This window comes from Aotus nancymaae, unplaced genomic scaffold (genome assembly GCF_030222135.1).
Source record: "Aotus nancymaae isolate 86718 unplaced genomic scaffold, 86718_ANA_hifiasm-v0.15.2.pri h1tg000010l, whole genome shotgun sequence".
Taxonomy (NCBI): domain Eukaryota; kingdom Metazoa; phylum Chordata; class Mammalia; order Primates; family Aotidae; genus Aotus; species Aotus nancymaae.
In genome coordinates, this window is record NW_026988421.1 from 61,948,506 (window position 1) to 61,965,166 (window position 16,661).

At 51.7% G+C, this 16,661-nt stretch overlaps 2 protein-coding genes across 4 annotated transcripts in view; both read right to left on the bottom strand.

Annotated features, from left to right (window-relative positions):
- AIFM2 (apoptosis inducing factor mitochondria associated 2) overlaps positions 1-1,673 on the bottom strand; it is a 29,921-nt gene extending 28,248 nt beyond the window's left edge. Inside the window, exon 1 of one of the 2 annotated variants that reach the window (XM_012460325.2) lies at positions 1,612-1,673. The gene's annotated coding sequence lies outside the window, so the exon portion shown is untranslated. Of the gene's footprint in view, positions 1-909; positions 1,456-1,611 lie in introns of those variants that run through there. The other variant, XM_012460327.3, reaches the window with a different exon arrangement.
- On the bottom strand, positions 1,669-14,385 carry TYSND1 (trypsin like peroxisomal matrix peptidase 1). 2 transcript variants are annotated; one of them, XR_010341803.1, is made up of 5 exons: positions 13,089-14,385; positions 11,542-11,672; positions 10,337-10,522; positions 1,842-7,588; positions 1,669-1,719 (listed from the first exon to the last, which is right to left on the bottom strand). XR_010341803.1 is itself a non-coding variant. In XM_012460323.2 (4 exons), exons 1-4 carry the CDS (start codon positions 14,252-14,254, stop codon positions 7,371-7,373), a joined length of 1,701 nt encoding a protein of 566 aa, XP_012315746.2. In that variant the 5' UTR covers positions 14,255-14,385; the 3' UTR covers positions 1,840-7,370. The 2 variants fall into 2 exon arrangements, 1 of the variants encoding a protein (XP_012315746.2); XM_012460323.2 differs by lacking the exon at positions 1,669-1,719 and having other exon boundaries at positions 1,840-7,588.
- Positions 14,386-16,661: the final 2,276 nt, after the last annotated feature.

The window sequence follows — 16,661 nt, forward strand, 5'->3', positions numbered from 1 at the left end:
ACACGCAGCGGGAACCATGTGGGCTCTGATCAAAGCAAGAATGTCATCCCACAATTGCTCCAGTATTGCTTCACAGAGATTACAAAGAAAACACGATGCTTTTTGAGTCATCATGGTTCACGCAGAGGGTAGGTTTCAACATTAGCCTCTGGGAAGCCACGTTCCCAGAGTGGCCGTCCCAGATGAGAAGGCCACTAAGACACGACTCACAGAGCCATGGACGTTCCCTCCACCTGGGGGACAGAGCAGGATGGAGAGGGTTGGGAGGCCTCCCTCCCTAGGATACTCCCTGGCCAGCCCCTCAGGGACTACTTGAAGAATATAACCCCTAAAAGACGAATTTCTGAAAAGGGACTCAAAGCCTGAAGGGAGGCAGCCTCCTTTTATTCCTAGGAGAGGGCAGCTCTGGGGCAGACAGGTTCATTTGGATGTCATATTCACTCCTGCACAGAAAACCTAGGCCAAGCAACTTGTCCATCTCATCTCATCTGTTACTTAGTGGTCCCCACGGTCTGCCCACCACCTGCACCTGGATGCTGGCTTCACTTAATCACCAGACAAAAGCCAGGCTGGCCCTGGAGTCCATCCGCCTGCCCAGCCCATCACTTCTGGGCTGGGTAGTCCTGAGCAAGACCCCACCCTGGCTGGGGCCCAGTGCCCTACTTGGCGACACATTGGACTCCTTGGAGAACTCCTCTCTAGGTGCTAGGGTGAGGGAGGTGGGATCTGAGGTCCCGGGGCTCTCTGGCAAGCGGATGCACGCATACTGGAACCGGATACTGGCTTTTGAACACAAGCGCAGAGTCCCGAAACCTGGAAGTCCCATCCCAAACTATGTCTGACCCTCTGCCTACGCCTGTCCTACAGAAGCATCAGCTCCCAAGAGACCTTACCCCTCCCCACCCTCACCTTAAATTCCAGGGTCAAAAAGACTCTCATTGTAGAGAAAGGCAGGGTGTGTTGATCAGGTGGTGTTGGAAGGAGAGCCCCAATATCGCCCACTGATTCCGTTCCAGGTCGACTGCACGCGTCCCATCAGAGTTAGTTTACCCACCGCTGGTCCTTGTCCCTGCAGCACCCAGGGCTTCGGGAGGGGAGAAGTAGACCTCCTAGTGCACCCCCCCCACCCCACCCCCGCCACGAGCCTGTGGGCACTGGTGTAACTCCAGTCCCTTTCCTCTTAGAGAATGAGATTTCTCCCAGTCCTCTCACACTTGCTTCTGTCTGGACCGGCAGCTTCTACCCAGCGGACCCTTGGAGGGTCCTAGCAGGATCCAGGTTACACCTGCCCCATGTTCCCTCTTCTCCGGTTGGCCCTTTCCTGCCTAAGCCCATCTTCCTTAGGAAAACTTAGCTGGGATTTAGGGGCCAAACGAGGGCTCCTGTCCTCGGCCGGGAGCAAATTTCCCCGTTGCGTTTTCTACGGATCACGGAGATGAAGGGGCCTGAGCCGAGTATCCCGCTCCTCGCAGCTCCACAACCGCGCGCACCGACCTCCCCACGCCGGATGCTGCGTGCGCCCGGCCCCCGATCCGCGCGCCCCTCTTCCGGGTCCTCGTCCCGACCGGGGCGCCCGAAATGTGGAGAGCCCGCCCTGCGGCGCGACCTCACCTGCCGGTGGCGCCCGCGCACTCCGGCTCCGGCTCCGGCTTCGGCTCCGGCCGCTCTTCCCGCTCCCGCTCCCTCTTCGTCGTCTTCCGGAGCTGCCGGCCCGAGGCGCTACCGGGCGGGGTGTGACTCAGCACTTGCGCCGGCCCCAGACCCCGCGGCAACGCCCCGGCCGGGCCCCGGAAACGGTCCTGGCACGCCAGGGCTGGTCCCCGAACGCCCGCTGGACTGACCTTGACCCCGAGCAAACAGCCTCGAACTTTGAAACAAATCCTCCCAGGGCCAGATGTCACCTCTCCGGTGCCTGCCAGCACCCGCGCCCCAGCCCTGCCCGAGCCACTCAGACTTGGCTCAAAGTGTCCTTTCAAAATATTTGACAGCAAAAAGAAAGAGAGAAAGAAAGAAAAGAAAGTGAGGGAGGGAAGGAAGGAAGGAAAACAAGTGTCCCCCTGTCCCTCTTTCTCGAAGACAACTTTAAAGCCACTGGAGCTTAGAGAGCGAGACTACCCTCACACCTTGGGCACACTGCCAGCCTCCTTCCTTCAGACATACACGTGATAATTCTGCAAACCCTGTTGCGCTCCTACGTTTGCCAGGCACTGTGCGAGGTGTTGCGGGGATAACGTGGAGGCGAAAACAGACAAGGTTCCTGCTTTTGGGGAGGCGACAGTCTGGGAAAAGACAGAAACACACCACCAAAACACAGATGTATAGAAAAAACAAAAACCACGTATCAGCAACTGCAGTAAGAAACATCGGGCATGACCAGGCACGGCGGCTCATGCCTATAGTCCCAGCATTTTGGGAGGCCAAGGCTGGAGGATCGCTTGAGTCCAGGAGTTGGAGACCAGCCTGGGCAACAAAGTGAGACCTACAAAAATTAGCTGGGCATGATGGCGCACACCTGCAGTCCCAGGTTCTCCGGAACCTGAAGTGGGAGGATTGCTTGAGTCCAGGAGTTTAAGGCTGCAGTGAACCATCATCACACCACTGCACTCCAGCCTGGGTGACAGCGAGATTCTGTTTCAATAATAATAATAAATGAAATGAAAATAAAAAATAAAAAAAAGACTGGGGGCAAAAGAAGGGTGCAAATACCTCTCTCCAAAGATGAGAGTTAGATTTAGGTAAAGAGGAAAGAAGTATGGTCTGAATGTGCAAAGACCCAAGGCAGGACAATGACCTGGAAGGCAGTGTATTGCCATCTCAAATCAGATCAAGCTAACTCAGTGAAAGATAAGCCATCTCCATCTACTTATTGCAAATATTAGCACCTACCTTAAGAGTTGTGGATAAGGGCCAGGCACAGTGGCTCACATCTGTAATCCCAGCACTTTGGGAGGCCAAGGCAGGCAGATCACCTGAGATCAAGAGTTTGATACCAGCCTGGCCAACATAGTGAAACCCTGTCTCTACAAAAAACATTAGACCTGCTACAAAGTAACAAACCATGAAAACGAAGGAGTTTTTCTGATTATCACTCAATACTTTCTTGGTAACCAGAAGACACCTCCAACTAAAAGACACCTCCATACAGGGTCTCATGCAACCCCTCCAGGCAGCTCACCACACACCACTCCTCTGGTCCCACCCAGCAGTGCCCATAGCTTTGGAACTGATAATCAAAGCTTGCTGCCTAACAAAGGGCTTTTGTCTCTCAATTTCCAAGTGCCAGAGGTAGCAGGAAAGTGTGGTGGTTAGGATGCTGAAACAGTGGCAAGTCCATTCCATGGAACTTTGATGGTTAGTGGGGACAGCAGGCAGATTGTCGAACATGACAGAATCCAAGAGGAGGAAGAGTTGCTGGCTGTCTGCTGTAATGAGCTCAGCCAGGCCTGCGGGCACTTCCTTCCAGAAAACAGGTGGCTTTTCTGCTGGCTCCCAGGACTGGAGGAGCTCCAAGGTACTGGGGTCATCTCAGGAGCCCAGAGAAACAGAGGCAGTATCCCCACGTAAAGAACAGGCAACTCTTAGATCTGAAGAGCCCGGTAAATGTTCTCCTTTTCCATACATAGTTCCAGCTAAATTTGTAAGCTTCAAAGAAGAGAGGAATATCCTCCTTTCTTCTTCTCTCCCCCAACACATGGTTTGGTATAGTGCTCCCAGATATCAGTGAAGGTAAGTTCTGCTGCTATGAACAATAGACTCCAAACGTAATGGCTCAAATACAACAGAAGTGTGTTTCTCACTAGGGCATCAGTTCCAGGCCAGTGGACTGGTTAATGAGGCTGTCTTTCTCCACATAGGCATCCAGGGACCAGACTAACAGGATATGGCAAGCGGGTGCCACGCATGGTCCCAAATTAGATTTTTTTCTTTTTTAGAGACAGGGTCTCCCTGTCACCCTGGCTGGAGTGCAGTGGCATGATCGAAATCCCATGCTCAAGCCATCCTCCCACCTCAGCCTACCAAGTAGCTGAGACCACAGGTGTGCACCACCATACCTGGCTAATATTTTGTATTTTTTTTGAAGAGACAGGGTCTTGCTATGTTGCCTAGGCTGGTCTCAAACTCCTGGGTTCAAGCCTCCCAAAGTTCTGGGATTACATGCGTGAGACACAGCACCTGGTCTCAAATGAGGGAGCTCGTCAGTTCTACCTCCTGTGTTGTCACTTGATCTCCCCACGCCCACCAGTCCTGCCTCAGCCATATTCTCTCTCACCAAGGTCATTGTAGCTGGTCCCTGGGCCTGCCTTGCACTATTCCAGTTTTCTCTCCATTTAGCACGTGTAAAACAAGCAAGTTGTGCCACACTTCCTCGTCCCAGCTCCTGCCACTCTCAGCCTGGAACACTCTCCCTGTTTCCAGTCCACTTGGTAAACTCTGAACTCTCTTTTCATGGTTCAGAGCCTGAATCACCTTGATGAAGCCTTACCTGACCCACCCCTGCTGGGCCCCCAGACATATTCTTCCCTGGACAGAGCTTCCCTGCTCATTGCAGGGCTGACACATCAGCCTCCCCAGAGGAGCCTGTGGGTGCCTTGGTACCTGTATTAGGCTGTTTTCACGCTGCTGATAAAGACATACCTGAGACTGGGATGAAAAAGAGGCTTAATGGGCTTACAGTTCCACATGGCTGCAGAGGCCTCCCAATCATGGCGGAAGGTAAGGATGAGCAAGTCACGTCTTACATAAATGGCAGCAAGGAAAGAAAGAGAGCGCTTGTGCAGGGAAACTCCCGCTTTTAAAACCATCACATCTGTGAGACATATTCACTATCATAAGAACAGCACAGGGAAAACCCAGCCCCACGATTCAATTACCTCCCACTGAGTTCCTCCCACGATGTGGGAATGCTGGGAGTTACAATCCACAATAAGATTTGGGTGAGGACACAGCCAAACCATACCAGTTTCCACATGTGCTAGAATAAATCCCCTCCTTCTCAGATCTAGGGCTCTGCTACCTTTAACTTACTGTAGAACTTCTCTTAAACTAGCCATGCCCTCTAGACCCATTCCTCACCTGTAAAGGGAAAAACAACCATCCCAGGAGTGGTCTGTGATTGCCCTGTGTTTTAGGAAAAACTCTCCTCAAATTGTGTTTTTCCCCTACTCTTAGGCCATCACAATCATCAACACAGAAGACTTCAGTGCCTAAACATGAGTGGGGTTTCCCCACCAACAAGCAGTGGACACCAGCTGGGTGTTCTTTAATTCAGTTCCAACACTATCTATCCAGAGACATTGTCAAATCCCACAGGTTGAGGGTTCAGTCTCCAAGACGGCTCCCCTCAACCACACCAGGTACAAGTCTGGGTCTCCAGAACTTCTGACCAACTGGTTTCAAGTTGAGGTTCGCACAGCCTCCTCTTTGGGTTTAATTTGCTTGAGTGGATCACAGAACTCAGACCCCCCTTACTTATGGTTACCAGTTTATTATAAAGGGTATCGCAAAGGATACAGATGAGGAGACGCACATAAGGCAAGGTACAAGGGAAGGGGAAGTGGTGCGGAGCTTCCGTGCCCTCCCTGGGCACCCCACACTCCAGGAACCGCCAAGTGTTCAGCTATCTGGAAGCTCTCTGAACCCTGTCCTCATGACATCAGCATTCCTTCCCCCGAGATTCGGTCCCTCTCATGGGAAGGTCTTTAGGACCCACCGTAAACAGGTGGGCAAACATTAGGGAAAGGATGGCCAGAGGTCAGAGGCCTGCCCCTGAGCCCTAACATACCCAATATTCTAACCAAAGACTAGAACAAGGGCTATGGGAGTTACGAGTCAGGAACCCTGGATGGAAACCAATATATATCATATCACCACACCCAGCACTGGCACTCAGCACTCAGGAAGCAAAGGACTCCTAGGCATGCTCCCTGCATGGGCTCTGCCCCCAGCTGCCCCTCACAGGGCTTTCAGCCTGCCAGTGGAGATCATTCTTGAGGGCCTGCACATGCAGGGTCCTGGGCACACTGCACATTCCTGATTCAGAGTTGGACTCAGCTCCTGGGGGTTGGCCTGGCCTCATTCACCCTTGAACTCCCCAGCTCCCACCCACCCCAGATATTATTTAAGCACCTGCTGCCAGGCCAAGACCACCACCTTCTGGGACCTGCAAGCCCCATCCAGCTCTGACTGACATATGACCAGCTATGAGGGCCAGCCTGGCAGGAGAGTATCCCATGAGCACCAACCCTGCTGAGAAAATAGCACAGAAAGGGTGCATTTCTGGGCCGGACACAGTGGCTCACACCTGTAATCCCAGCACTTTGGGAAGCTGAGGCAGAAGGACTGCTTGAAACCAGGAGGCTGAGACCAGCATGGGCAACAAAGCAATAACCCATTTCTACAAAAAGATCAAAAAGTAGCCAGGCCTGGTGGTGTGCGACTGTAGTCCCAGTTACTCAGGAGGCTGAGGCAAGAGGACCCCTGGCACCCAGAAGTTTGAGGCTGCAGTGAGCTATGACTGCACCACTGCACTCCAGCCTGGGTGAGAGAGCAAGACCAAAGCTCTTAAAAAAAAAAAAAAAAAAAAAAAAAGGAAAGAATGTGTTTCTTTGCCTGGCGCTTGCCTATTCCCAATTCAACCCCTGAAAAAAAGAATTTGATATATAGAGGTTTTTTCAATAGTTCATGTTTATTCCCAAGCCCCAACCACACATGTTCTACCCCTGAAGATCCCTGAGACCCAGGCTGTGGGCTGGAAAATGAAGGCACAGTGTCAGAGGGTCCCTGAAGACCCAAGAGTGCTGACCTTCGGGGACCCGCCTGCACTGCCCACAGGCCTAGCACAGCAGGAGGCACTCCTGTTTCTGTCCCTTCTGTCTCTGGTCTTCAGAGCAGGGTTTCTGCTGAGATATACCAAGGAAGCAGAGTCCTCTGTCAGCCTTGACTCTGACTGTGAGGCAGATGGGAGCCAAAGCCCCAGTGAAGCTCCAGGAGGCCAGTGGCCCTCAGGGGAACAGATGCAAACCCAGGCACAGGCCTGCCTTCCGGCCAGCATCTACCTATCAGGCCCAGAATGTCTGTGCAGTTGGAGTGGGCTCCCCAGAAGGAAAAACAAGCTGAGTCTAGTGCTAGGGGACAGAGAACTAGGGGCTCAAGAAAGCACCCCAAAACGGGCTGCCAGGTTAAGGACCCAGGGGGCTGAAGAGAAGTTTGCCCCAGGGCCCAGAGCCCAGACTGCAGGCAGTGGCTGGAGATGAGAGGCAGCCGAGGCCCCTTCAGGAGCTGGGCCATGGATTCTGGGGCCACAATTACCTCAACATCACTTCCTACAGCAGAAAAAGGTCACTCTTCTTTCCAGAGGAGGTGACAGAGCCTCAGAGCTTGCTCCGCGGGGCCTCTGCCAGGGGCCGCTGCAGCCGCCATACCACCCTGACTGGCTCAGCGGCGCGGTCCAGCTCACGGAGGCCACCCAGGTTGTGGGTCTGGCTGTAGTGCTGCAGTGCGGGCTGGAGCACCGTGATGGGAATGCTGAAGTTCAGGTGGGGGTAGGTGGCCCCTGTGCTATTGTCCCGGGTGTTGCTGGCGATTATGCCTGTTGAAGAGTCAGAGAGCAAAAGAGGATGTGAGCCATCTCCATCCAACCATCTCCATCCATTCTGGAGCTCCCAGGGCCTGCTAGGGCTGGAAACCACCCCCTACGGTGACAGACGCTGAGCTTCTAGACATGAACACCTGCTGCCCACACCCCTTCCTGGCTTTACATTCTCCCTAACACTCTCAGTATCTAACACACTAGATAGTTCACTTATTTTGTTATCTTTCTCTCCACCTAGTGTCAGCTCCATGAGGGCAGGACTTTGGGGTTTTGGTCATTCAGTCTTCCAGTACTTGCACCAAGTTAAGCTCTCAACCAAGGGTTGTGAATGAATGAATAAATCAACCAGACCCACAGACATGTCTTGCTTGGCCTGCTTGGTGCATGGATGTGTGGTTGTTTTTTTTTTTGAGACGGAATCTTGCTCTATCGCCCAGGCTGGAATGCAGTGGCACCATCTTGGCTCACTGAAACCTCTGCCTCCCAGGTTTAAGCAATTCTCCTGCCTCAGCCTCCTGAGTAGCTGGGATTACAGGCATCTGCTGCCATGCCCAGCTAATTTTTTGTATTTTTAGTAGAGGCGGGTTTCACTGTGTTAGTCAGGATGGTCTCGAACTCCTGACCTTGTGATTCACTCACCTCAGCCTCCCAAAGTGCTGGGATTACAGGCATGAGCCACCACAGCCGGCCGTGTGTGTAGTTTTTTAAAGATAATTTCTGCTTGAATAGTGAAGAATTCTATATATCCTTCGACCAGATTTCTTGTATGTTCATATCTTATGTCACCAAAAAATACGTATCAAAACCAAAAAATTTACCTTGGTACATACTGTTAAGTGAAATACAGAACTCATTGGCATGAGTTGCTCTAGCATTTCCACTGATGTCTGTTTTCAGTTCCAGCATCCAATCTAGGACTCCATATTGCATTTAGCTGTCACAGCTCCCAAATCTCCTCCAATTTAGGTCAGTTCCTCAGTCTTTCCTTATCTTTCATGGCCTTGACATTCTTAAGACTGCAGGTTATTTTAATTTATTTATAGTCTTTTTTTGTTGTTGTTTTGGAGCCAAGGCCTCACTATTGCCACGCTAGAGTGCAGTGGTGGGATCATAGCTCACTGCAACCTCAACCTCCTTGGCTTATGTGATCCTCCCACTTCAGCCTCCCTAAAATATTTTGTGGAGACGGGGCCTCACTATGGTTGTCCAGCTTGGTCTTGAATTCCCACACTCAAGCAATCCTCCCACCCTGGCCTCCAAAAGTGCTAGAATTACAAGTGGAAGCCACCATATCTCGCTTTTTTTTTTTTTTAATAAATATACAATTTATATTTTTGAGATGAGGTCTTACTCTGTCACACAGCCTGGAATGCAATAGTGACCATAGTTCACTGCAGCCTTGAACTCCTGGGCTCAAGTGATCTTCCCACTTCAGCCTCCGGCATAGCCAGGACTACAGGCACATACTACCATGTCCAGCTCGGGTCAGTGATTTTAGAGAACAACCTTCAGTTGAGGTCTACCTAATGTTTTCTCACAACTGTTGGGTTGGTGCAAAAGTGATTGTGGTTTTTGTTATACTTTTGTTTTGCCATTACTTTTAATCATTTAAGGTTATGCATTATTGGGAAGAATACCATAAAAGCCATGTGTCCTTCCCAGGGCATCAGCTGTCTGATGTCTGTATGGAGTACTTGTGATGTTAACCTTAATCACTTGGCTGAGGTGGTATCTGCCAGGCCTCTCCATGGCAGACTTATATTTTCCTTTCTTTAATTTAAAAAATATTTTTTAAAAAATAAAAATAGAGACAGGGTCTCACTATGTTACCCAGGCTAGTCTTGAACTCCCGGTTCAAGTGATCCTCTTGCCTCAGCCTCCCGAAGTGTTGGGATTACTGCCATGAGCTACCACACCAGGCCTAGACTTACGGCTCTAAATATTACTTATGGCTCTAATATTTCCTCTTTGTAAGTACTAAATGTTTAGAGGAGATATATGAAAGTTATGCAAATATAACTTTACTTGTACACTAGGGTGGAACAAATAAGTAAACATATTGTAGACAGCAAAAGCAAGGTTTCTCACTACAGGAGAAAGAGGAGACAAGCGAGAGTTAGACTGGACTGGATGGAGTTGGAGGTTTCTAGGTGAACTCATATTTTTTCTTCTTTTTTGATAACAGACTGTTTTTTAAAAACTTGTTACCAAAATTTAAAAATTGATCGATTTAACAGCTACAAGTATTTTTTTTTTTTAAGATTTACACGTTTTGTGAAATATCTGAATACCAGTCAACATTAGGCCCATCCTCCTTCATGGCCACAGTCTGCTGCAGCCAAGTCGAGTGCGCTCCAGTCTAGCACTGATCCCTCCCCTCCCTGTTGTCTTCTCTTATTCATTTGCTTTACCTTTCCAGCCTCTGTTAGCTTTTGAGTCTGTGACCCTTGGACTAATCCAACTCCTGAATTTCACAGATCAAACCAGATTAAGTGACTTACCTAAGATCACACAGTGGATTAGTGGCAGAGAAGGGACCAGAGGCCAGATCTCTTTCCTCCCAGTTCAGCATCTCTCCCTCGCCACCTTCAGGAGCAGAACAACCTGCAAACCCTGGCTAGCTCACTCATAATGCCCATCATTTTCCCAGACAGAGGGTGCATTGGGACTGGCCACAAGCACTCACGGGGTGGGACTGAGGTTCTAGCAAGTGGAAGGATGGGAGGGGGCCAAGGAGCTGGTTACCAAGGAGGTTCCCTGAGTGGCTGGAGAAGAGGGGTCCCCCACTGGAGCCACCATGCACAGCGCATGTGGTCTGCAGCATCACGGGCGTGCCATCCACCTGCACCACAGCCGACAGGATGCCTGACGTCACTGAGGGCCCGCAAGCCTGGCCAAAGACGCCGAAGCCCACCACACTCACAGCTTCACCTGCCAGGGAGGGAAGGAGGGTGAAGCTGGGGACACCTGTGTTATAGCAGGACTCACACTCCCTAACCCCAATCCCTACCCTCTTCACCCTTCAAGTTTCTGCTCAGATACTCCTGCCTCCAGAGAGCCTTCCCAGGCAGGTCCCCAGCTGGAAGAGGCTGGGAACTCCACTGAGCTCCTAGCGCTGTATCTGCACGATCACTTCTCCTGAGCAGCAGGCTGTTCCCCAGTCCTCATTTCCTGGATAGATGAGGCAGTGACTTTTAGAAGTTCCTAACACCTAGCTACATGCTCAATAAATGTTTGTGGAATTCACATCCATCTCCTCCTGAGACTCCTAAGAAGTCTCTTGGTGAAAAGAAATGGTGATGACGGCTATAAGACAGCCATCACCTTCCTTTTCCAAGTGCAGGACCTGGGGCTAAGTGCTTTATAGGCAACGTCACACCCAGCACTCACAACACCCAGAAGTAGGATGTATTAGCACCATGGCAAAGACATGGCAAATGAGGCAGAAAACAGTTAACTAGTCTGTCCAAGGACATGGACCTAGTAAGTGGCAGAGGAAAGATGCCCATCTAGAGCCCCTGGACCCTTCATCGCCATATCGTAACACTGCCTCCAAGGAGTGTGACATTGGTACTTAATGTGGCAGCATCACAAAGCCTTTTACCCAAATCATGCCCCAGGAGCCTTGAAAGTGCCACATGCCTTTCTGACCAGCCTGATGTGTTAAGAAACCCCAAATTGGGTCCAGCACCCTCACACTACATTGCTGCAGGCACTCAGGGAAGGGGCGTGCTTTATCCTTCACAGGGTACTCCACATCCTCCACCAGCATAAGAAGGGAGGCCTCGGAGGACCCTGACCAATGCCACCATGACTTCGTAAGTCAGCTGGGGTGGGGAGGGGGCTGGTCCGGGGGACTGGACATTGTGAGAACACCCAACAGATTCTACTTCCTGAGGCCCACCCTAGCCCAGAGGGCCCTCCTTCAGGCTATGCCCTTTGTCCTTTACCTTCATGGAAGTGCTCAGCGGGCACAGGGATGGGAACATCCTCCAGGTCTTCCTCCAGGCTCACAACTGCTATGTCATAGGGACATGTCTCCTGAGTGGCAAACACCACACGGCCCCAGATGGCCACACTCCTGGCAGCAAGGGAAACAAATGACAGGCTAGCTTTCTGACCCCTCAGTAGTTGGGGGAAATCAAGGAGCTGAGAGTGACAGTAAACGTCACGAACTTGGAGTCAGAAGATCTCGGTATCAGCCCTGAAATCGACCAGCCAGGCAACTCTGGGCAAGTCACGTCACCATTCTGTGGTATCTCCAAAGGTGGTTGACAAACTGTGCTGCTTCTATAAAGCTTCCTGTACCTCACCCCGATAAGCAACACGGACAGTGAGCACTGTGGGTCAGGTTTGGTGTTAATGCTTTGTGGACATCACTTTATTTAGTCCTCTGACCCTATAAACTGGGCACTGGCATTCTCTCCATTTTAGGTGGTATAACTGAGGCCCAGAGACACCGAGTAACATTCCCAACGTCAGACAGTGGGAGGAGCCAGAGCGAACATAATACTTTCCTTCACTGCCTTGTTGATACCCATAACAATCCCATCAGTTTGGTGGGGTTTTACCCCCCTGGGTCCCTATTTACATAGATGCTAGCACTTTTGTAGCACACTGCGTGGCAGGCTCTGTTCCAAGACATTTGGCATCAACTCCCAGGGAGGCAGCTTAGACAGACTGACTGGCCCAAGATCAGACAGGGGTGTCCCACTACACTCTGTAGGGGTAGCTTCCAACAGAGCTGGTGGTCTCCTTAGGAGCAAGGGGAATGTGTGGGGAATGAGAGGAATCTGGGGGGCCGCACACCATAGGGAAACCTTCATCAGTCTTCCCTTTAAAGTCATAGCTGTCCCACAGGCCACCAGTGGGGACACCTATGGCAAACTGGGCTGTGTTGCCCACACCGGGCTAAACTTGGGGATTCAGGAAAGAGATTTAGAAAGAACTGGTCAGCAAGGGTGGGTTGAACCACAAACAGTTGCCTGGGCCATCCCCCTACATTTTGATTAGGTAGAAACCCACATTCGGTTTTTCATTCTGAAGGGAAACTCTGGCTAAGCTCTAAAAGATGATTAAAATTAACAAATCTATCTCATTATCCCAGGAGGTAATGAGCCTGGGCCTCTGGGACCTTATCACTTTCAGAGAAGCTGCAAGGTTAGGGGATCTCTGTTCAAAGGGTCAGAGAACAGTGGGATATAGGGTGCAGGGCTATGAGACAGAGAAGCTACCCAGAAGGAACTCAGACTTTGAGGCGAGCTCAAAGATGTCCAGTTCCGGATTCAGGGTGTCCCACAGTACCCAAATCCAGAGCTGCTTGGAGCTTGACATCTTGCCCTAGATACTCCCCGACAGGGATTCTGGGTATAAAGAATGAGGGGAAGGTTCCAGGTCTCTACCCACTACACGCCCAAAGCATCCGCGTGACACAAAAAGGCTTGCACCCAGACCTGAGACCTGGAAAGGGGGCGTGGGGTCTGCCCTGCGGGCTTACTTGGGGGGCGTGGAGCGCACCAGGACCCTGGCTGCCTCCCGAGGGGACACGTGCCGGCAGGTCACTACAAGGCGGGGAGCCACAGCCACTCCAGAGCCCCATACGGTGCCGCACTCCACCAACACAGCCGCGGCTGCCCACGGGGGCCCGGGGTCTCGGAGGGGCAGGCCCCAAGGGACGCCCACCTCTGGCGGCAGGAGGGCGGCCAGGGCAGCGGTGCTGGGGAACAGGCGGCCGAGCGCGGCGCGGACAGCGCGGAGGAGCGGGGCGGCAGCGCAGAGCAGCGTGAGGCCCACCCATTCGCGGGACTTCCAGCAGAGCGGTGCCGCCACCAGAGCCACCAGCGTCCCCGAGGGCCGCGCGGTGAACACGCCGCCGCCCTCCGTGCCGGGCAGGCAGCGCGCGTCGGTGAGCAGCAGCGGGCCGGCCACGTTGCTGAGCACCCCGCGGCTCAGTGTGTTGAGAAAGATGTCGGGGCAGAAGGCCCCGAACGGGGAGCCGCAGACCAGCAACGGCGCGCCCTTGGGCACGGCCCCGAGAGGCGCCACCGCCACTGCTGGCCCGCGCTCCTCCTCCGCCTCCTCCTGGCCTAGCCTCACTCCCAGCAGCGCGAACCAGCCCAGCGCTCTCAGTTGATCCTCCTCATCGTCCTCCGACACTTCATCATGCGACGCCACGCTCGCGAAACGCCACTGTTCCGCTGTCTCGTCCCCGAAGAGGCGCGCGAAGTGGGCCCAGAAGGCGGGGCAGCTCAGCAGCAGCAGCAGCTCGGCGGGAAGCGGGGACTGCCGGAGCCGCCTGCGGGGCGAGGCAGGTGGGCCGGGCTCGAGGCCCGCGCACTGGGGCGTGCACAGCCCGGAGCTGCCCCGCTCTACGCCGCCCACGGGACCCGCGGCCGTTGGGGCCCACTGCACGTGCAGGCGCAGATCATCGCTGCAACTGTCGCCAGGCAGGAAGACGGCGCCGGCCGCGGTCAGGACCTCCCGGCCGGCTCGCAGGAAGGGGGCGAAGATGCCCCCGTGGCACAGCACCAGGCCCGGGCTACGGCTCAGGATCACCCCGCTGCAGCTCCACGGGCCCGCCTCGGGTTGTCCGGCCCGGGAGGCGCTCACCACGCAGCCCGCCTGTTCCGCTGTCCTCATGGCAGACCCCCACTGCCTCCCCATGGCCTCTAGACTGGACACTCGGGGGCTTTTCCGAGAAACAGCGAGCCACCCAGCTACGACCCCGACTCGGTCGGCTGTACGGACCTAGCGCCACCCACAGCTGGACGCGAGAGGCGCAAGCTCCGACTCAGGTCTTCCTCATCGAGCTCGATTGGCTAAGCCCCAACTGACCCGACCCGATTGGCTGGGCTTGTGCCGAGCCCTGATTGGCTGCCGATTCTGATCCTCCTTTCCCCGCCCTCGTAGGTTCGTCCAACCTGTGGGACGTAGCCTCTGCCTCATACCCCCGGATGAGCTCCGGGGAGAGTAACGCGCGAGCGGCGTCACGAGGAATTGGGGGAGAGAAGGGCGGGTCCCTTCAAGCCTAGTCTTTTGTTTGCTGGGCTGCGGGAAAGGGAATAGAAACTAGCGCTGACATAGCTAGATTTGCCCAGGCCATGACAGTACCTGTTAGCATCTGCCCAGGTAGGCGACCTTCAGCCTCTGACCCCTGGGATAATATGGACCAAGAAATCCCTGGCCAATTAAGTATTTTGGAAAATCGGAAAGTAAACCGTATAGCAGTCCATTAAGGGGCATGAACTCTCAAGATTACTCCTAAGATATTTTGCTGCTAAAGCCTCAACACAGAGAAACTGGATTTGCTGTAAATTAAATTGCCCTTTAAGTCGACTATGATGAAGAACTGAAATCAAGAATTTTAATCATATCGCCCTATATTTTGCAGTGTGCACATTTTCACATAACATTTATAACCACCAGCCAGGATTTATCTAGGCCAGGGTCCAAATACTTTTATGTAGAAGGCCAGAATGGAAACAGTTCCAGTTTGGAGGACCATACAATCAGTCTCAAATACCCAACTCTGCAGCTGTTGCATACAAAAGCTAAAGGAATGGCGGTGGCTGTGTTCCAATATACAGTTAAATTGAAATTTGAATTTCATATAATTTTTCCGTGTCCAAAAATAGCATTCTTCAAATTTTTTCCAACCATTTTATTTATTTATTCCCCTCTGGTTCGTGTTCTCTGATGAAGTTGCATTTTCCAACCATTTAAATGTGTAAAAAGCTTTCTTAGCTCACAGGCCATACAAACACAGGTAGCAGGCCAGTTATGACGCACAAGGCATAGTTTACCATCCCTAGTGTATACTAACGTAAAACTTCTCTACTTTTCCAAAGAAGTACCCTTTAGGACAGAAGAGGATCAACGACTATATCCGGGGGGAGGGGGAGCTTCATGATATCCTCAAATCAGTCACCACAGCTAGACAGTTTACAAAGGTCTGCTTTATCACTGTATTGATAAAATACACATTAATTTTTATTAAGGTTACTATAGTATACTACCAACATTAATGAAAAAATATTCAATTGCTACTTAAGTTCTCTAATCTTTTGCCTGAATTCTTTAAATAAAGTTAACACTGCTTGGTAAACCCCAGCACAACATGGGATAATGCTCCCAGTACTCCCAGTGGCACAAACCTGCTAGAGAAAGGAAAACGATTATCCATGATAGTATGAGGCAGGACTAAAATTAGGCCATCTTCCATAGCAGGCAGTCTTATTTTGGTTCTATGACACCGAAGATGGCTTGATCACAGCAAAATTTCTTTATCTCAACTTTCTAGCAATTAAGAGTTTTTCTCTTGGTGAACCACAGGGGCTCATACTTGGAATCCCAGCACATTGGGAGGCTGAGGTAGGAGGATTTCCTGAGCCCAGGAGTTTTGAGACCAGCCTGAGCAACATAGTGAGACCTTAACTCTAGAAAAATTTTAAAAATTAGCCAAGTGTGGTGGTGCGTACCTGTGGTCCCAGCTACTTGGGAGGCTGAGATGGGAGGATCACTTGAGCCCAGGAAGTCAAGGCTGCAGTGAGCTATGTACATACCACTGCACTCCAGCCTGGGTGACAGTGCGAGACAACAGAGCGAACTAAAAAAAAAAAAAAAAAAAAAAAAACCTCTCTCTCTAAAAGTGATTCTCCCTCAGTAATGCTCAAGACTCCAGCATGAACTGTTAGGCACTGGGTTTTTTAGTGTCTACAGCAGATCATGGTACAAAGTCCCAAGTCACAGCCAGAACAGCCAAGGTAAGACCTGTTGAGTGCTAGGCTCAGTGACTGAGCCTTTAATCTCATGTTCCACTCCGCCTCAAACAAAACCAACCCATTTGCCCATACAACCCATAGCATCCTTTCATAGTAACAAAGACAAGAGGACACCTCCAATACTTTAATACTTAGTTGAGAAGAACTAGTTGCACTGTTTCCCACTGTTTGTCCTAGTACTTTAGCTTTATGATCTCATTTGAAGCTTTCTAAAACCAAGGCTTCCTACAAGCTTACTAAATGCACTAGAAAATTCCCATTTTGCCAGATGTAGCATTTTTTTTTTTTTT